This window comes from Schistocerca serialis, chromosome 1 (assembly GCF_023864345.2).
Source record: "Schistocerca serialis cubense isolate TAMUIC-IGC-003099 chromosome 1, iqSchSeri2.2, whole genome shotgun sequence".
In the NCBI taxonomy this organism is placed as follows: domain Eukaryota; kingdom Metazoa; phylum Arthropoda; class Insecta; order Orthoptera; family Acrididae; genus Schistocerca; species Schistocerca serialis.
Window position 1 is genome coordinate 544,682,189 of NC_064638.1, and position 22,476 is coordinate 544,704,664.

Here is a 22,476-nt window from a genome sequence, read left to right on the forward strand (position 1 = left end):
ACTATCAAACCATGTGTGACAAGTGTGGTGGTTGCGTAGAAATTTGAAAGAGGGGGTGTTCTGTAAAGACTGTAGGTTGTGGTTTCATTGGGGTGAGTGCAGCGGAGAGGAAATGAGGGTAGAAAATGATTCTCTTCCATGCCAGTGTAGGTTATGTAGAAAGGACAGAAAAATCGTGGAACAAGAGGCTGAATTAGAAATCGTGAATTTGGAATTATGTAAGCTAAGGGAGGAAATGGACTCTGGGCGCTGGGAAAATGTAGCAAGCAAAGAGCGAAAAAGGGAAACAATTAATAAAACTTCTGAAATTCAGTTAGCAAATCAGTATGGCTTGCTATCTGAAGTAGTGGAGGAAGGACCTCATTCAGATGTAGTTGAATGTAGGTTGAAGCAGAATACTAGCTTAAAGAAAAAAGAAAGGTCAGGATCAAACCAGATTAGGAAAAGAAAAATTCTGCTTATAGGTAACAGTCATGGGAGGGGTGTGGGCCAACAGCTTCAGGAGAAATTAGGACAGAGTACCAGGTCACAAGTTTTGTGAAACCAAGTGCTAGCCTTAACCAGGTGACAGAAAACTTAGGTCAGCTATGCAAGGACTTTGAGAAGCAAGATCAGGTAATTATAGTTGGGGGAGCAGAAAACAGCCTGGCTATGAATCCAAGATATAGTATTAGGAGTGACCTGGATAAAATAGGGGCAGAAACTGGGCACAACAATGTGGGGTTTGTGGAGGTCTGTCAGCGCCATTATCAGCCCTGGGGTAAATACTGCTGTAAGGCATGTTAACACTGAGCTGAATGGGATGCTCCAGACACCAGCAAAGTCTCACACGAGTGTTGTTCCAGTTTATGCTATTGGTAGGTGGGGATACACTACACATGGCCTGCACCATAATAGGAAGGGGAAAGGTAAGTTGGGTTAAAGCCAAATTCCAGACAGGCAACAACCAAGGAAAATAGAAGAAAAGAAACTTCATGCACAGCAAATAGGGATAAAGCTAAGGGCGGCATCAACTTACTTCACCAAAATATCTACTAAAAGATGCTCAAGTATATGTAAATCAAAGTCTACAATGGGCAGAGATGTACTGAGCATAGAGATAGGTTCACTGAAGCAAAAACTGCATGTTCTCCTGGTTGAAAAATGTTACTTTTTAATCGAGGAATTAATGAACAATGATGAGTGATTATTTGAACAATGAGAATATTAAATATCGTAGTATTATGTATAATGTTGTATTTATAAAATAATGTCTGAAACTTTACACACTAAGTACTACACATCATGAGAAACACAGTTTAATAATGTGTTCAACATGAAGCTGTGCTGGTAAAATTAATGTTACAAAGTAAAATTAATGTTAAAAAATAATGCAAATACAGATAATGAAACTGTGCGGAGAGAAACAACACTAAGTGATAATGCATTGATTTGGAATGCACATTCATATTCCTTACAGGCATAAGTCTTCCTTTAATTTTTAGTTGGGGTTAAAAATCATACCATATGTTAAATCTCTCCTCCCTTATTTAAATGAAATAATTGTCCATCAGCTACTGTAGTCTGAAGGAAAAATGCTGGATTTGGGCAGGGGTTACTTCACGTGGCATTTCTCTTCTCCAGCCAATAGCCAACAATATGCTACTTTATACTGTAATTGTTATCCTCCTCTGCTATTTCTTTCATAAATCTTTGACATTATGATTCAGTACTGTTAAACAGTCACAGTAATCTAATGAGAGAACATGATCCTTCTATTGTTTTTTTACTCAGTGGTTTCTTCTCCTTCATTCTCTCTCTCTCTCTCTCTCTCTCTCTCTCTCTCTCTCTCTCTCTCTCTCTCTCTCTCTACCACACACATACCTCTTGTAGTTTAAATGTTTTATTTTGATTTGAGCAAGCCATACAGAGCAAATAAAGTAAACAGCATTGTCTTACATTCCAGAACTTACTTGACCTAAGTGCAGTCATGATGGTATAACATTGAACAAATTCTGGAGTACAAAATAACAATATGCAAGTGATGTATCTTTGAGCTATACACTGTGGTAGTTAGTCATAGAAATGATTCCAGTCTTTTCCACTTGATCTTGTTCAGTTTGGGCACTGAATGGCTGTTTTACCCATATCATTTTTCAGAATCAAAACTGGACATATTTGTTACAAGAGTTTGCATGATCCTTCTTTATACAAATAACATTACTTTTGTCTGTCAAATGCTGTTTTTATGCACAAATGACTAGTTTTACAAAATGTAACACATGTCCAGAACTGTTAAATAAAGAAAATAAATTACCATTGGGTTCTACTCTTGTGTTTACAATATTACAAAACTAACAAAATTTTGTCAGTAATTGAAAGACAAAAGAGTTCTCTTTATATTTTGCAAAATGGCCAAAGAATAAATAATTATTACTGTTCTTTCCTATGTTTAATGTATGAGGATTTTTCCCAAGGTTGCATGCCCACAAATAAAGAAAAAAGTCTTGACGTTGTAATGATGCAATTGCAAAACAATTAGCACTGACGTTTGAACTAAGGTACATTTTACTGCTGAAACTTTTATTGTTTAACAGAACAGCAGCATATTCACAGTATTTGAAAGATGTTTACCATTTCCATAAAATGCTCTAAATTAATAGTTACAGTAGAAGCATCATCCTAAAATAAGTGCTGGCACACTAATGTTACCCATTTCACAGCATATGCTACCATGCAGTGTAGAGCAGCTGGAGTTCTTTGGCATTTTTATACTCAACTACAGTTTTGTTTTTTAACAAATCTGTGAAAATGGAAGACAGCTTCGTTGCACATAGCTCGATAATGTTTTCAGATGGTTACACAATAGCTATTTTGTATTCAAGAAATTAATTCACCATGAATAATACCTTCCTTACTACTTCTCTGAGTCTGTCAGTGCTCCACAATGTACATATTACTTGCTGGCATGCCTAGTATCTTAATGTACTACCTACTTGAATATACTGTCTAATGCAAGTTATCTGGCCATTGAAGTATGCAATTATTGACCAACAAATTATACACACACATTCAGTGCTCCAATATTTACTGTGACGAGCTTCTAATTAAATGTAAGAGCTTTGAACCTTGGGACAGAATGTCACCTGTCATATGGCAGTCCACCCTAGTAGTCTGGAAAACATCCAAAGAAAGAAAGAGAGGAATTGTTTGTGAATTAAATCACAGGAATGGCAAAGTCCATATAAGAATATTTGCTTTGATGGTTCGTTCAAATCTCTTTATAACACTGTACAGTGGTTTAGGATGTATTTAACCATTATTGAGAATAACTGTCTGTGTTTATAACAACCTCTCCTCCCAGTTACAGCCATTCATGTAGATCATGAACAAAAGGTTTTTTTTCCCTTCCTCATTACAGTATTTACAAAGTACCATTTTTTTTCAACAACAGAGATTTATGTTATCCTGTCAGTACAGTGCATTATAACGTAAATCCCTTGACTGCTTTCAGGAAAGCAAGTGTGTGGCTGAAACTGAGAGAAGAGGAAAACAGAATACGTAGTTTGATGTCTTGGTTAGAAATTTTGTAACAATTAAAGATAATGTTAAGTAACTCCAAAAGTTGAAAAGGTAGTTTGTAGCACTCAGAAGATATAGAGATAATTACAGAAGCCTACTTAAGTAGAGTAGACCTTTTAATTTTGAAAACAGTTTTGACAAAGATCAAGACTATGAATGGAATTACCATTATGACAGCTGGGACTTTTGTTAAGAATGTTATATTAATACATCTTTTTTACTTTGTCTCTTTTGAGAAGTGAGGGTGTAAAAAGCAAAACCATGAAAATTTAAGTTGGCAAGATATGTGCAGTTAAAAGAATGTATGTAGATTAATAGTTCAGCAAAAGAATCCCATGTTTCATTGTCGAAACTATGCTCTGCACAATAGTATTTCATCTATGGGGAGGAAAATGAGGGGTGGGGATAAAAAAAGTGTGGCAAATACTCCAGTACTTTCTGACTGTAGCAATCCCGTACCAGCAAGAAATCCTCTGCCTTTTTCCTTGTATTGTAATAAACACACATGGCTGTCTTGAGAACATTTAAGTTCTAATGACATGACATAAATTTCTCTTCAAGAAGATTGAGTGTTCTGTTTTTTCTATAGATATAGATTTCCTCAATGCCATGTGCTGCAATCATTATTTGTCTGCTTTCACAGTTATGCTGTGAGTTTTCATTTTTATGTCTAGTGTCAAAGGTCTTGTTTCGATAAGGTCCAAAAATTCATAAAAGTATACTGAGAATAAAGTGCCTTTTCTGTTGAATGTGTTGGCCAGTCGCTTCATATTCATTCATCAAGTAATTTAATGAAATTCTATAGCACGAGCTACATTTCTCAATTGTAAAACGTCAGAAGTTTTATGCATGTTTGAGGCACTTCCATTTGAAAGTTGTGATAGACTATACTTTGTTCCAACAGAATGTATCCCTTTTTATAACATATGAGATTTCGGGGAGGGGGGGGGGGGGGGGGCGGTCAGAGAAAGTGATACACAAAGCTGACATGGTGTGGGAATAATGAACATATCTGTAGCTTGCAATATTTTTAAATGTTTGTGTGTATGTTGTGTCTTCATGTTGTGACTCCCCTGTCAGCATACTTAATATCTTCCAGCACCTACCTGTATTACCTCAAGAAAGAAATAGTTTTGTGTATCACTTGGAAAACCCAGTTTAATTTTATTTGGAAAATACCTACTCCAATAAGTGTGTGTCATATGTGTTTTACCTTCATAGCTTACTGTTTGCTCATTTTTATTATTTATAGGACAGTTCAAATGCTTTTGTGTTTGTCTCTAGCTAGCAAAGATAGCTTTTTTAAATGTAGATAGTTCAGAAACTGCATGTTAATTGATTTTTTTTAAAATATTTTAGCATGATTTTGAAGTGTGTTTTAACTAATTTTCACCTATTCTTTTTTTCATTTTTAAAACTCTGTGCCTGCTCCTCAATTAGACCCAGAGTCACAAAACCAAGGTACAAAATTTTATTTTATATTTTTCTTATTTCTCTGTCTTTTCAATCTTCTTTCTACTTAATGCTTTACTCTATTTGCTAATAACTGTTTTGCTTAGACCACAGAAGTAAAACATATTTTCATAGATAAAGTGAATATTTTAATTATGAGTGGTGTATACTATCTTGAGGTACATTTTTGACTACAAGAGAAATTGTCAGAGCTCTTGAACTGTAAGTAATATTTAGACACAGAGATCCTGCATGACCAATTAACATTCTGTATGCATGTATTACTGTTAGCTTTTGTATTGTGCTAGTGTGGCATTATGGTAGACCAGCAATCTACTCTCTCATATCTTTCCTAGATAAACACTTTGTATTGCACTCATTATTGTGGCTTTCTGTACTTTCAAAAACATTATAAAAAAGTCTTCTTATCTGTCATCTTTCAAACACCGTAAGAAACATTTTACAAATTTTCTTGCTTATGTTCTGATATATAGAAATATTTTCATTATATCATTTAAAGTAAGCTCCTTAGTCATAGTTCTGAAACTTTGTGTCATAATTAAAGAGCAATGTTGATCCTCTATGTTCGCAGATACAAACCTCACTAACCAAAATATCACAATATGTACTGCAGCAGTATCACACTACATGTAATTCCGGTTACATCTCCATCTGCTATAATACCCAAATGCTGCTTTGGCTTTCTTCGTGACCACTTTTACTATAATCTCTGTATAAAAATGTTAACTTCAGCATACTGTAAGGAATCCACACTTTGATAACTGCCTGTATAACGAAAAGTAATGCCGGTATTTACTGAACATTTTATCAAATTAGGGCTGAAAAGAACAATTCAAAGCCCATTTACTGTACAAGTTATTGTCATCCAGGATATTTACCAAGTATTGTCAGATGAGTTGTGATAAAATTCACAGAAAATAGATCAGACTGACTTACACCTTATAGCTTTCCTTGTGTGTAGTATATAGTTAATATTAAGAACATGCAGTATTGTAAAATTGTGGAAGATTGTCTTTATATTGTTGGAACTAATAATACAGTTTTATACTCCTGGATGTTGAAAGCAGCTTTACACTTGTTCAAACTTATGACTGGATAATGGCAAATAATCACTTGTGAGAAGATGAAGACATATTGCGAGTTTAACAAATGTCATTCAAAAAGTTGTGCGAGGTGTTGTCAAAAAGTATCTGGACTGTGGAATTATGGTACATAATCTATGTATAAATTTTGTATTATGGGCAATATTGTGGAAACTTGTATTTGCACTAGCTACTTTCTGAGACAACAGTCTTTTTCTGAAACTTGAGACTTACTGTTGCAGTAAAATTATGTTCTTGTACATCAGTCTAACATACTGACAAATGCAGTATTAACTGGAACAGAACAGTATTCTTCTTAGTTTGAAACTATTAATATTTTGTCTTTTAGCATTCTTCAGATGACAGTTACTTGGCTTTCTCTTTTCCTGACTTTTGCTAGTACATTTTCAAAGATTCACCTTCTGTTACTTGTTACGGATTGGCACAATTTGTCACACGGGCAAAGTTTTGAAAATTTGTGCTGGAGAATCGTCACACCAAAAGGGTATACATCAAGAAGTGGCCCCAACAATTTCATTTCAACAAGCCATTTTTTGTAGAGATACAAAGGCCATTATTTTCAAAATCTGTAGCTTATTAGAATTTATGAGCATAGTCCAGTTACTTGTTGATGACGCCTCTTATGTTTCGTAAATGTTACATTAAAATGCATTTCTCCCAAATTTCAGCAGCGTTAAAAATAATTGTTTGGTGAAGTTCAACTTCAGCTAGAATAAGGCTAAAGTGAGGAGAAACAGAAAACTAAAATCATGATCTTCACAAAATGGTTACTGTTATTATAGGTAGTATATAATTTTACAAATTTGAAAAAATACAACTGATTATGGAGGGAGAATCACATGTTACTGACGGCTGTTGTTAAATTTAACTGTACAGCATAAAGACATGAGCTCGCATTCTACGAGCATGGATTTGACACCTTGTAAAGATTTCATTACCGCAGGGTTACAGCTGTGTTTTTAAGAAGTAGCAAGAGGAAATGTGGACACAGATAACTACTCACTCATATATTATACATATTTATAATTTTTATATAAAAATTAAATTTATTTCTACCACTTGGCAGTTACTACCACTATTACTTAATCGTTTTTCCTTTGAATTATGTATATGATAAAAGATAATCAACAATTTTGCTTTTGCAGACCATCGCCCTCATGGACGAGGTGACTTGCCAATTATAACAAGATCTGAATCTACTGCTGAATTCCAGCCTCTTGAAGACAAAGAAGTTGAATACTTTTTCGCTTCTGATGCTAGTGCTGTTATTGAGCACACAAATCGTGTAATTTTCCTTGAGGTATGTACATAACATTAGCCAACATATTAAAAATCCTTCCACATCAAGTACAGTGAAGCCATCAGCAATTCATATGTTAGTCTTGGACACAATGCTGCTTTTTAATAGCATGGTTTATTCGATTTAGTACATATTTCCCTCTCTCCATTATAAGAAACAGTTCATTCAGGAACAGAAAACACTAGGCTTGATGAGGACAAACCTCTGTGAAACTTTCATAGATATAACATATTGGCAGAGGTGTGTGCCAGGAAGAGTGAAAAGTTGGAGGGGATTAGCATACATGATAAAGATATATACTGCAGGATGTCACATTAAATTATACAGATATGGAGTGTGAATGTCGAGTTGTCCAGCAATGCATATCTCCTTAAAATTCCTTTTGTTTAGGGGGTGAGGGGGGGTGCATGTTATAGCAGTTGTTTATAACTTACACTAAAATATACACTAAAGATGAAAAAATAAACTTCTGTACCTTGGTGCACCTGTGCAGGCAATATTTCACAACTGATACTGAAATCAAACACCGCTTTTTGGCAAGACAGGATTGTATGCACCTTGCTGAAAATAATCCTCCATAGGTTCACAGCTGTCAAACTGATTTCATTGTTTATATTATAAAAAAGGATAGACTGTTACTCACCATGTACAGGAGATGTTAAGTCATAGACAGACACAATAAAACTACTGCTATACACTTAAGCTTTCAGCCAAAAAGGCTTCTTGTCAAGTAGAAAACTCCCCCACATGACCACTGTCTTTGGCCACTAAGGCCACACTCAGTGGCCAGAGACAGTGGTTGTGTGCGTGTGTATTGTACTCGAGAAGAAGCTTAAATGTATAGCAGTCTCTTTTTGTCCCTGTCAGTGACTCCACATCTCCTCTGTATGGTAAGCAGCACTCGATCCTTTTCATATTATTGTTGTTATTCCATCCTGGAGTTTCCATCGTTTAATTTTCATGTTTAAATTTTTGTGCTTACAAATCATGTGGTGCAGCAGATGGCAACCTCTTAATCATCAGGAGATTCAGCTTCAAGGGCAGTTACATAGTTTGACACAGATGTCTACACACAAGGGACACTCCAAAAGAAATGCACAATGTTTTTTAAATATCCAACTGATTTTCCATACCTCTGATATTTTTACAGTATGTTGATAACTTCTTTAAAGACAAAATGCCCCCTTTTAACTGTCTAATGCCACTGTGAAACTGAAGCCTGTATACTTGTATGACAGAAGTCGGGACCAGCACATCTGAGCCACTGTTTAGTAGCCTTCACAAGAGAGCCATCATCTTCAAATCTTGTTCCACAAAAGGATTCTTTCAGTTTTCTGAAGAATTGGTAGTCACATGGTGCCAGGTCAAGGCAATAGGATGGGTGTTTTAGTATTGTTACCTCAAGCTTTGTGATCTCCATGAGCAGGCAAATGTATAGAACCAAGTTGGATTTTTGAAAGAATGTAGTGCATTTTTTTTAGAGTGACCCTCTTATATGCATGGAACTTGCAAGGTTGGATCATGGAAATCATTTCCCATTCATGCCATGTACAATTTCCCTTCCCCCTAACAGTCATCTGCTCAATTTATTTACAGCCACAATTCTGTCAGCCATCTGGTTTTTCATTTCTACAGCACTGTGTAGGGATGGAACGTGTTCCATGAAGCTGTCTATTGTACTCAAAGGTCTTCCTCTACACTTTATACCTCCCTCCCCCACGCCACCCTAGTTCCCTCCATTACTAAATAGAATATTTCTTGAGGCCTTGGGAGGTGTCCTATAAATGGATTTTTCTTCTTTTAATAAACTTTTGTCACAGACTCCCTATCTGACCTATCCATCTAATCTTTAGCATACTTCTGTAACTTGACATTTAATTTATATTTAAAGCTAACAAGTTTGTCTTTTTCCAGAAATGCTTTTCGTGCTTTTTATATCCACTCTTCTTTGGCCATATTCAGCTATTAAGCTGCCTATAATAAAACATGTCAGCTACTTTCAGTATCATTTCCTAATTTAATTTTCTCAACATCACTCGATTTAAATGACTACCATTCCAGTATTTCGGTTTGATTGTTGATGTCCATCTTATAATCTCTTTTCAAGGCATGATACATTCTCTTCTATGATCTTCCATATCCTTAACTGTATCTGACAGAATGCAATGCCACTGGCAGTCCCCAAAGTTTTTATTTCTTCTCTCTGTACTTTAATTCCCTTTCAGAATTTCTTCTCAGTGTTCTTTCTTGCTTGCTCAACACATAGATTCAATTGCATGGGCAACAGGCGACAACCCTGTTTGAATCATTACTTATGTACAAATTTAATAATCCTTTACATAGATTCAGTAGCATTTTCTGCTTATAATGTTATGAAGTGCATAAAAATTTTATAGCACAAGTGCTGATCTAGCATTCCTCATCAAGACAAAATACCATCAAAACATAATTACAATCAAATTAATAAATACTGGACTAAGAGCAAAAGATTATCTCAGCATAAAGGTTGCTCTGGAAGTGAGTGTGTGTGTTTGTGTGTGTGTGTGTGTGTGTGTGTGTGTGTGTGTGTGTGTGTGTGTGAGAGAGAGAGAGAGAGAGAGAGAGAGAGAGAGAGAGAAGTTTGATGACAACCGGCAAAAAGATTCTTGAGAAACATTCCAAAAATATTTGGGAGAAATGATGAAGAGCTTTCACATACACATTATTAATATTTGATATCACAAAGAGCCTGGCCGAAGGTTAAGAACAACTCTGTCAGCAATTTGACAAATTTGTGCACATAAGACACCAGGGCTAAATTATATGTACAACAAAGAAGTGCCCTATTGGGCAAGGCATAGTAAATGTGATGCCTCAAATTTGAAATATTTTTTAATGTTGTCTTCAGATTTTACAAACAACTGCAGACAGACAAGTGATTATTGCAGTTCACAATTACAATCCAGGGAAAAAGGGAATTTTCTCTCCAGATGACAAGAACTTTGATTATTAGCGAGAATATTTCTACGCTTCTTCATTGCCTCCTCAATCTTACTGTTGTTTGGGCAACATGATGATCTACTGGTAACCCTCTCTAAGGTAGCCATTTTTTTCCAGAATGAGCACCACCTTCTCAAACAGTTCTTTACATGCACCCTGTACTATCCAAACTTCTGTGTAGCATATGACAAAAGAGAATTGCTGTATTCTCTTCATATTGCCTTTAAAATCTTACATTAAAGATGTGACAGGGCTTAGCAGAAACAAATCACACTTCCTCAAATACTATCATTATCTCACACAGTTCATATTTGTGTTCATTAACACAAGGATAACACCCTCACATAGACATAAATCTAAAGAAAACGTTTTGATGTCACATGGCACAATAAATGAGAACTTTTCCTTGTAATGGGTTTTAATAGATTTGAAGATGGCTAGTAGCTCTGAGCAACTGACACCAGTCTTTGTTTTTTTTTTACAAGTGTTTTGTGATTGCATTGGATAATCAGTAAAAGTTCCAAAAGTAGTCATTCCACAAGAATACTGGATTGAGGGTTTAGTTGTAGGGAGGAAGCAGCATGTTATCTTTGATGAAGAGTCGTGGACAAATGGACTTGTAACTTCAAGTGTCAAACAGGGAAGTATGTTGGATCACACAATATTAATACTAAAATCATACTTTTGATATGAAGTCTTGAAAAAGCTGCACAAATATTCGGTCAGCTCTAGATAAGATTAAAAAGTGGTGCAATGATTGATAACTTGCTTTAAAAGTTCAGAATTAAAATAGTGCCCTTCCCAAAACCTAATAATGTACTATTTGATGACTACAATATCAGTGAGTCACGATAGAAATCACATATATAACAGTTTGTAGGGATATGAACTGGAATCATATAGGATCAGCTGTGAGTGAAGCAGGTGGCAGACTTTTATTTACTGGTAGAATACTGGGAAAACAAAAAGCTCCTACAAACCATCCTAGAGTATTGCTCGACCAGATGGGACCAACACAAAGAAGGGCAGCATGTATGGCCACAGATTTCGTGACCCATGGGAGAGTGTCATGGACATGCTGAGAAACATGAAGTACCAGATGTTAGAACATAGATCCCAACCATCCCACAAAAACCCACTTTAATAAATTTCAAGAATTAGCATTAAGCGCAGAATCAAGAATTACCCTACCACTCCCTATATATTGCTCCCATACGGATCGCGAATAAAAGATCAGATTGCTAACAGCACACACTGAGGCACTTCAGCAATCATTTGTTTTGCACACTATATGCAAAAGGAATGGAGTGAATGTCTAATAAGTGATACACAGGTAGGTATCCTCAACAACGCATTTCACAATGGTTTGCCAAGTGTAGATGTAGGTGTGTGCCAAGGCAACTTCTTCAGCAAGGATGTGAGAGATTTCCTCCTTCATCCTTGTCCTTCAGCGTCTGTGCCCCATCTCTTACTCTCTTCATTTCATGAGGCTGTGTGGTATACTCAAATGTTTGTTACTAGAGTGTTGTCTGTGGAAGTCAAAGGCCCAATTTGAAGTCCTAGTCAAGCAGACAGTTTCAATATGTGAGAAGTTTCATCACAGTGTGCAGCCTGCAGTTGACTGAAAGTTTCGTTCTTGATAGAAGGTGCTTCATCGCATATATGAGGAGTGGGTATAAAACAATGGGGCTGATGTAAGTAAGCATGTGCCAAGATGAAGCTTTCTCAGTTGAATGCAGCAGCTCTGGTGACTATAGACAAATCAGCGTGACCATGGCCTTTGTTTGTATAAGAGGTGTTATTTTGTTTTGCTAGAAAATAAGTATAACAGAGCAACAAGCCGTCGTGAAGTTTCCCATAAACTTGGAAAAACTGATACTGAAACCTATCTATTACTAAAACGAGTGCACGGAAAAAGGAATTTTTCATCACATATGTGAGATTTTGAGTGGTTCAAGTGTTTTGAAGATGGCTGAGTAGATGTTGAAGATGACTCACACCTGGGATTCATTTCAACATAAAAAAAGGATGAAAACATTGAAAAAGTAGGTAATCTGAGTCAATCTGGTCATCAGTTGAGTATTCAGTCAGTTGCTGAAGCTATAGGAATTGACAAAGAATGTGAGAGACAAATTTTACATAACCCGTTTATGAAGAGAAAAGTATGTGTGAAACTGGTGCCAAACATTCTCATGATCTAACAAAAAGAAGCTTGTGAAAGTGTTAGTACTGACACTTAGAAACCATCTTCAACATTCATGGAATTGTATGCTTCACTACATTCCTGAAGGTCAAACTATTAAGAAATATTTCTACCTTGAGGTTCTTGCTCAACTCCACGAGAAAATAAGAAAAAAAACAAAAAACCCAAATTATGAAAGAACAAGTTATGGGTTCTGCATCAAGACAACACACTAGCTCATACTGTTGTCTGTTAAGAGGTTTTTAGCGAAGTAAAGCATCACATTGTTAGGCCATCCACATTATTTGCCTGAGTTAGCAACATGTGACTTTTATTTGTTCCCTGAGGTCAAATCTGCATATAAAGGAACAAGATTTAAATCCACTGAAACAGTAAAAGAAAAAGTGGCATGTTTCATGAAGGACCTCAAACAGGAAGAGTTCCAGCACTTTCAGTCAATGGAAAGTTTCTATGGAGCCTTGTAGGGACAGAGGAGGGGACAATACTGAAGGTGACAGTATCTAAATACTTTTGTTTTTTTAAATAAAATGTTTTACAGCTGTAGTTCTATTATTTTATAGCCACGCTCAATAAGTTGTCTGAAAAATGACTGAATAACTGTGCACCAGTGTCTCGCATGACTATTTATTTATAATGCCATTAGGGTATTAGTGAATTATAAAAAAATTAAATAAAATCTTTTATATCTACATTTTAACTAAGGAAGCTATCTTTTAATGCTTGGTAAAAGGTTCACAGTGCTCTAGAATTATTGTTTATTTCTATCACAGTCACAGTCTGTAAGATTAATGACTGATGACTTCCTCCACAAATGCAAGAAAATTTCTTTAAATTTTACAGTGTGTCCTGCTAACCAGACAAATAAAAACTGAAGCAAATGGCTTCCAGACGGAAACATTATAATTTCAAAATGGACTCTGAAGGAGTCTGTAGGTATGGTTCTATATTATTGCACATGTATATATATGACAAAGAAGCAATAATGTAATTATTGTAGGTTAAAATTTGCAAGTAAATATGGTATCCCTTTCAGTGTTTCAAAATACTCCATTTGTTTGAGGAAAGATAAAGCTATATTGCAAGCATTTTAAGCAAGGTACTTGAAAAAGAACACAGAGACTATTTTAATGTTCACCAAACTGTGATTTCATTTCTTCCTTCCAGAAAATAGGAAAGAGCCAGCAAATTTCATCTGAGTGCTAAAATACATCTCTGGACACTATTGTTTCAATCATATCAAGTAGTTACTCCACTAAACCAATTACAGTTATGTTCTTAAAGAAAATTTTGCTATAATTGCAGGATGATGATGTAGCAGCCGTAAAGGATGGTCTCCTCAGCATCCACAGATTGCGTAGGTCCCTGGATGACTCTCATTCTCGAGAAATCATAACTCTTAAAATGGAAATCCAGCAGATCATGAAGGGTATGTCATAAATAATAATAATAATAACAACAACAACAACAATTGAGTATATCATGACTGTGACTTTAATGCAATATAAATTTATGTGTTTTTTTTGACACATTTTGGGGTTTAAGCTCCATTCTCAAGTTAACATGCATGTTGTTAATGGTAAAAATATGTTCCAAGTTTGCACTCTTATTTCAAGTATTGAATTTTTTCTCCCTGCAGTGGTTATACCATTGACACTTACAATTTTAAAATGTCCAGCAGTCTTCTAGGCAAGCAAATGTTGACTTCTATGAAATGTGAAAAACATTAAAATACCTCTTCTGATCCAAATATTTATTGATGATTTAAGCATGTCTGTGGAGCTCACAGTGTCGGCAATATCACACAATAAAACTGCTCAAAGATATGAACTGGAAAGATGTCTATAGTGCTCATGACATGAATGAAAAATATAACACATTCATGAACAATGTCAGAACCATGTTTGAAAACTGTTTTCCTCCAAAAGTTACTCAAATTAAACAGAAGTCTCTAATAAAACCATGGATTACACAAGGAATAAAGATTTCCAGTAAGGCAAAAAGGAAAATGTATCTATCTACCAAGAATAGCTCCAATGCTGATGATTTAGTTAAATACAAGGAATACTGTAAAATATTTTTAAAAAATAAATTCAGACATCTAAACAAATGCACTACGAGAAGAAGATAGCAATGTCAGGGAACAAAATAAAAACAATATGGGATATAGTGAAAGAGGAGACTGGCAGAACCAGAAAGGAACAGGAGCAAATAGCATTAAGGGTAGATGACACATTAGTAACCGATGGGCATAGTGTGGCAAATCTATTTAACAAGTACTTTATATCCGTTAGTGATAGAATGGGATTGTCAGGATCAGTAAATAGTGCCCTTGAATGTCTGAAACTAGCCTTTACAAATAGCTTCAGGTACATGAATATGTCGCTCACTTCACCAAAAGAAATAACTTCCATAATAAAATCTTTAAAAACAAAGCATTCTAGTGGTTAAGATGAAATATCAACAAAGTTAATTAAGGCATGTCTTGTGTAACCAGTCAGTTATAACTGGGACATTTCCTGACTAGCTAAAATATGCAGATGTTGAGCCTCTATTCAAGAAAGGGGATAAAGAGATATACCATCAAACTACAGACTGATTTCACTTTTGCCGGCATTCTCAAAAACTTTAGAAAAAGTAATATACAGGCAGCTTCTCAACCATCTGACCACAAATAACATATTATCAAGAACACAGTTTGGATATCTGAAGGGTTCTGATATTGAGAAGGCTATTTATACCTACAGTGAAAATGTACTTAATGAATTAAATAACAAATTACAAGCAGCAGGTATTTTCTGTGATTTGTCAAAGGCATTTGATTGTGTGAACCACAACATCCTTTTAAATAAAGTAGAATTCTATGATGTCACGGGCAGTGCTGCAAAATGGTTCAAGTCATACCTTGCTAACATGAAACGAAGGGGGTCAGTGTAAGGGACTAGTGAATTAAGTCATCAGTCCTCATCAGAATGGGAAGAAATTACATGTGGTGTCCCACAAGGAACCATCTTAGGGCCATTGCTTTTCCTTGTATACAGTAATGATCTCTCATCAGTTACACTGCCAGAAGCAGAGTTCGTTTTGTTTGCAGATGGCACAAGTATTGCAATAAATAGTATGTTGAGTGTAGTTCTAGAAAGATCTGATGGTGATATTTCCATGGATTTTAATAAGTGGTTTAAAGCCAACTCACTGACATTAAACTTCGAAAAGACTCACTATGTGCAATTCAGAACGTGTAAGAAGTTTCCACCCAGCATATGCATAAAGTATGAAGAAGAGCAGACACAAGAGGTTGACAGTCTTAAATTCCTGGGATTACAACTTGATAATAAATTCAGTTGGGAGGAGCACACCTCAGAACTGCAGAAACACCTTAACAAATCTGTATTTGCAATTCGAGTGTTAGCAGACATAGGCGACATAAAAATGAAAAAGCTTGCATACTTTGTCTACTTTCATTCCATAATGTCATATGGTAACTCTTCAAGTCAAACAAAAGTTTTCAGAGTCCAAAAGCGTGTAATACGTATTATTTGCGGAGTAAATTCACGGACGTCCTGTAGAAACCTCTTCAAAGAACTGGGTATACTAACTACTGCCTCTCAGTATATTTACTCCTTAATGAAATTTGTCCTAAATAATATATCTCTTTTTCCAACAAACAGCTCAGTTCATACATACAATACTAGCAACAAAAATGATCTGCACAAGGACTTAAAAGCACTTACTTCAGTTCAAAAAGGGGTCCACCACTCATCTGCAATAATTTTGCCAGCAAACATAAAAAATTTAGTTACAAATAAAGATCAGTTTAAAAGGAGCCTGAAAGACTTACTAGTGGCCACTCCTTCTACTCCACTGACAAATTTTTTAACAGAAACAAATGATGTATTGTATATATTCATATTATTAGTACTGTTATTTCAGCTTTAAAAAATTGACATGTTCCACATCCATGAGGATCTCCTCAGCACGGATCTATGGAACAAAAAACTAATCTAAAGCCCATACATAAAAAACCTGCCAATTTGTACAAAGCATCTGTTTAACTCTCAATCTAAGAATGAAAAAATTAATCAAACTCTTAATTGCAAATATATAATATTGTTTGTGTACAGACAGAAACAGAAACCATTTGCTATTGATGTTGATGTTGTTGTAGTCTTCAGCCCCTGAAGACCGGTTTGGTGCAGCTCTCCATGCTACTTTACCCTGTGCAAGCCTCTTCATTTCTGAATAGCTACTGCAACCTACACCCTCCTGAATCTGCTTACTGTATTTATCTATTGGCCTGTCTCTATGATTTTTAACCCCCACACTTCCCTCCAGTAGTAAATTAGTGATACCTTGATATCTGAGAATGTGATCTACCAACCAATCCCTTCTTGTTGTCAGGTTGTGCTGCAGATTTGTTTTCTCTCTAATTCTATTCAGTACCTCCTCATTAGTTATGTGACCCACCCATAAAATATTCAGCATTCTTCTTTAGCTCCACTTTTCAAGAGTGTCTATACTCTTCTTGTCTAAACAGTTCACCATCCATATTTCACTTTCCTACATGGTTACACTCCACACAAATAGTTTCAGGAGACTTTCTTACACTTTTTACTCAATGCTGACGAAGTTCTCTTCTCTAGAAACACCTCTCTTGCCATTGCCAGTCTACATTTTCTATCTTGCTGTAACTGGTTTTGAACCAACAAGTTCGTGCTCAAACAGGCTGTTTGGGCATGATGTATCCCGGGCACATAATTTCCAAGCAGTGGAAAGTCTTTCATTAGAAGACTGTTGCTAGAACTCTCAGAGACTGGTCTAGACACCAGAGATATGCCATTGTGGTGTACATGGTCAAGTAGGCATTGTACTCATGATAATGTGGATCCAAATGCTGCCCATCCACTATTTAAGTGTTACGGAATTAATAAATTATAAAAACAAACACGAAAACCATGCAAAAAGCCTCATGTGATGCTGCATACATAGTGGAGGGCATTGAGTTACACTGTGCAATTAGCTTTTAACTGGTGCATGTGGAATAACCACATCAGTTTGTTGTAAAATAGTCATCCAAAGCAGTACTATCCAGACACTTCTAGTCATTGCTTGCCTAAATAAAGCTGAGGATTCAGGTGAGCACACTGCATATTGTCAAGGAGAACTGATGACACTGTTTCATAACTCAGTCTTGTATTTTGCAGATCAATCATTGATATTGACACTCAGTGACTTTCACTGACATGGAGCTGCAGGTAGAAATCATCTGCATATCAGCATTGTGAGACCTTGGGACTTATCAGTGGGGAAAACTGTGACATTCAGAATTGATCCCTGGGAACTCAATTTCCTAGTTTATGCGGGTTGCTTGTAGGTCACACCAGCATGGAAACTGAACAGCTGTTTGGATAGGACTTTTTATTTATTTATTTTTTTAATGAATGTTGATAGGCTACTCTAGCTGTTTGCCTAGAACATATATAAACACAATAAAATGATTGACCTAATTTTCAACATAATTTTATCTTGCAATTAGACCATTAATATTAGACTATGAAGTGTCTAGGAAAAGTTCACTGCAGCTGTGTTCAACACTGTTATTGACCTACTGCAAGTTGTTTGTGCCATCCACTACTTCAAATTTTGTTCTCATGGAAAATTGTGAAATGGACAGATGTAAAAGCAGCCACAAATTATCCATCCCACATACGAACTGTAGTAGATACTAGAGCCTGTTTGCTTTCTCTGTATCAAACAAGACACGCACAACACATGAACAGTAATATGCAACAAATTCTTCACATTAAATTAATCTCCTGATTAGTTTGGCATGTTTATTGTATACATGTTTGGAGATTGAAATGGTAATTACAGTATTTTTGGTTATTTACAGGTAACTACAGCAGCTTCATGCAGAAAGAAATCTTTGAACAACCAGAGTCTGTCATCAATACCATGAGAGGTCGTCTCAACTTTGATACCAAAACAGTTGTACTAGGAGGTATAAAGGTGAGGTTAATAGTTTAATTGTCTAATATGATTTGTCATGGAAGAGGCAAGCCTTACATAATTTCAGGTCAGCAACTTCTTTTAATCAGTACAGTGGAAATCCAGCCAAAGTTTCAAATTCCTTTTTTTTTTTTTTAATTTACTTGATCACTAGTTAAGGACCAGGACCCATTTTCAAATCATCCAGATAGTCAAAATGGTATTCTCAAAAATATAAAAACCATGTCAAAAATATATACGTATTATGATGTGCAAATGAACGCTTTCAGCGCTATCCCACTACATTACAAGAAGCAACTGCTGGGTGTTTCAGAAAGTTACACCAACCATTTTGCAGTGTGCTGCCTTATCAACCACAGGTGGCACAGAGAGCATACACACCTGCGGATGTTTATCATGAAGAGTGTTAATCCTATATGGAATATGGTTATTAGTTACTAATAATACTAACATAAGAAACACTTGGTCAGAATCTACATAAATCTCTGCACACAGTTGTGCACTGCTAGAGAGGAAATTGATTCTTAGTCATCCCGTACAGCAGCCGTAGCATTCTTCCATGAAAACGCAAGCAAAATGCTGTCAATATGTATTTGTCAATGTGAATTAAATTGACTGCTTTATCAGTGGTTAGAATACTCCTCGTAGCATGACCAGTATCAAATGCATCACCCCGTCCCCATCCTAAGGTCTCCCAACATCTGAAGAGACCCAGAGAATTAAATTGGCTCCCTCTCCAACAGAAGTGGGTCACCTAGGTGGCATGAGAATTATTTCAAGCAATGCACTACTGCAGATTAATATTCCAGACTTCCACATTATCAGTTCCATTCCATCAGACATTCAAATCCACCTTGCAAGATATACTGTGGATGCGTGGTATGTGGCTGCACTCGGTGCAGGCCACTCTACATGTGCCAGCAATTCCTGAGTGGAAGAGTTGTATGTGGTCTACCAATAGTAAAATTAATGTCCCTTTCTCACCAATCTGTGCAGGTCACTAACAATATCATACTTACAAATTGCACACTTCTCAGCCTTTGTTTATAGCAGTGGTTCCCAATCTGGGGGTGCAACCTCCTAGGGAGGCATGAGATATGTAGAGGGGGGCCCTAGATAACTCAGAAGAAAGCAGAAACATGCTGTCAGGCAGGTCAAAAATTTTATATTCTTATTACAATTACTGAGTGCATTTTTTGTAGAGTTGTCAGTATGAGCCTTGCTTCATGTCACCTAGTTATTGCTGACACAACACACGGATACCATAAAATGCTCTCATTCTCACTTGACATAGCATTCTAATAACAAACAACAGTGATGAAAATCTCTAACTTAAACACAGGGCAATTTTTCTGAGCGAGCTATGTGTGATGCAAAAGCATATTGAAGAGTTTTCACTGCACTGTTGAATACTGAAGCCAATGAAGGTATGAATTACAGTCACTCATCATGTAATCTCTTAGCTCCTTCCATATCCGAATCCGAGAAATATGTTTCAGTACTGGAACTGTCATCTGGAAGGTTGAGGTGAGTCTTGAACCAGTGAACCATAGAATATTATTAACCTACCACACTGCCAATACCGCTATATTTGGTACATAATAGTCCCTCGAAAAAATTCAAAGCTGATTATCACTGTAAAGTTATGAAAAATATTAAGAACAACCTATTTCTCGACATTTTTTAACTGTGTTGCACATGTGTGTTTCACTACGGAACTGTAAGCAGCTTCAGTCATTTTCATACTGCATATTAACAGTGCAACAATCAGAGCACAACAGTACAGAGGCTGTCGTACATGATTTTTTAAAATAAAAGCTACGTAGCTCAAGCATGATTAAGGAATATGTTGATGGCTGTTAATACATTCGAATACCTTAAAGTTTCATTTAACGTAACTTAGTAATAATATATCTCGTACGTAACTGGGACCTGCTTCCAAGAGCGTAACAGCGTCAGTGTAAGTGTGCTAAGGCTTCTGACCAAACATCGTGTTTATATCAGGTTTATTCTTATGATGAACAGAGTGTACCACTGAGAACTCTAAGCAAGCACTGCTCTCAGTCATTGAGTAAAGGCCATTGGCCACTGCGTTGTCCACGGTGAGACGTAATGCCTGAAATTTGGTACTCTGGGCACACTCTTAACATTGTGGACCTTGAAATATTGAATTCCCTAACAATTTTCGAAACGTAGCGTCCCATTTGTCTAGCTCCTACAAGCATTCCACATTGAAAGTCTGTTAGTTCCTGTGGTGCAGCCATAATCAAGTGAGAAACCTTTTCACACGAATCACCTGAGTACAAATGACAGCTCTGCCATTGCACTGGCCGCCCTTTTATACCTTGTGTATGCAATACTGCTGCTATTTGTATGAGTGCATATCACTATCCCACCACTCCTGTCACCTCACCATATTTCTTTCGAGTCAAGGAAAAGCTAATTTTCATCATTCACTCACTGATGATGGCTTTATATTTCCTCTAACATATCTTGCAGACTTGAAACCCTGAATAATCTAAATTTGAAACCACCAGGTAGAAACATCAAAATAATGGATGCCTATGATGCCACAAGGCCTTTCTTGGAAAAGTCACAATGGTGTAAGTATTTCCTGGATGTTTCCATTACTAACTTAGTCATTCCCTCATTTCAACGAAGTTTTAGATAGACAGCAGTCCAATATCAGAAAGTTGAGAGTCATTATCAGTGAACACATGTAACGACTTCAAGAAGAGTAAAAACTTTTTGCGTCATTTGTCTTCAGAAAACTGGCTGTGCAAATTAGTAAGATCACCCTTCACAACTGATGTGTATGCACCTCCTGATGAAATACAAGAGGCTGCAGCTCACTTTAAAAGTGATTAGGGTACTAAAGAACAGTTTCAGTAAATGGGTCTGGAAGAATTTTGTAGTTTCCTTCCTATTTATCCAGGAGAGACAAAGGAAGCCCTAAGTCCTTGTACAGTTCTCATCCATATTACTATTTGAGATTGGAATCTCAACACTATAATCAAGATGGTGTAAGAAAAATCTCTGACAGCTTGCAGCACTGCTGCCAGCTTTCAACTATGAAGTGCAAACAGCTGCAGTGAAACCAATGTTGTCTGTAGAACTTAGACAACACTGTGGTGTTGCCATAGAGACATTTACAAAATTCCATTATGCTATTGATCAAGCAAAGCTGCTGCACCCAGCCCACTGCAACTGTCAGGGATAAATTTATGCCAACTGTAGCCATCATGGAAACAACACACCACAGTTCATGGAAATGACACACCACAGTCACCTGAATGTGGAGAGTGACCTTAGAAGTGCTGCAACTAGTTTGAAACCGAGCCTTCTGGAGCGGATTAAAGAAAACAGTTTCAACCATTTCACTGATGATCTGAATTTTTCTTGTGACTTTCATCACATAAAAAAATGAAAAGTGTTGTTCTATGAAAATGATGCCATTAGATATTCAAGGAAGACAAAGATTTCTTTGAAACTCAATAGGTTTGTATTACTCTACACTTGACAACACTCTTTTGGAAAAATGTGGATCGCAGATTATTGTCAAATAAAGTTTTTCATTTATGGGAACATATTTTAAAAGCTCATTTAACAACTGCAAATAACTCCATTACATAAACATGAGCTTAGTGAAATTATTTTGTCACTCACATATGACAACTGGACAGCAAATTTTGGGAAGAAATAGTCTGCCTATAAACTGAAAAAGCAAGCAGCACTTGTGTTGCCTTTCCTGGAAGACTGCTTCAGCTGTTATACAGGACAAATAAGTAACAATTTCCCCTCTAGCAGTGTGCAACAGCACAGGGATTTACACAGATTTTGTCCATTTGTGT

The 22,476-nt window shown here is 36.2% G+C and overlaps 1 protein-coding gene across 3 annotated transcripts in view; it reads left to right on the forward strand.

The window, feature by feature from the left end:
* Positions 1-22,476, forward strand: part of LOC126475185 (glutamine--fructose-6-phosphate aminotransferase [isomerizing] 1-like) — a 160,001-nt gene that overhangs the window by 115,152 nt on the left and 22,373 nt on the right. For 2 of the 3 annotated variants that reach the window (XM_050102829.1, XM_050102838.1), the window contains 4 exons: positions 5,002-5,022; positions 7,283-7,437; positions 13,922-14,045; positions 18,510-18,625. In XM_050102829.1, coding sequence (XP_049958786.1) covers positions 5,002-5,022; positions 7,283-7,437; positions 13,922-14,045; positions 18,510-18,625 — 416 coding nt within the window. The remainder of the gene's footprint in view (positions 1-5,001; positions 5,023-7,282; positions 7,438-13,921; positions 14,046-18,509; positions 18,626-22,476) is intronic. The other variant, XM_050102847.1, reaches the window with a different exon arrangement.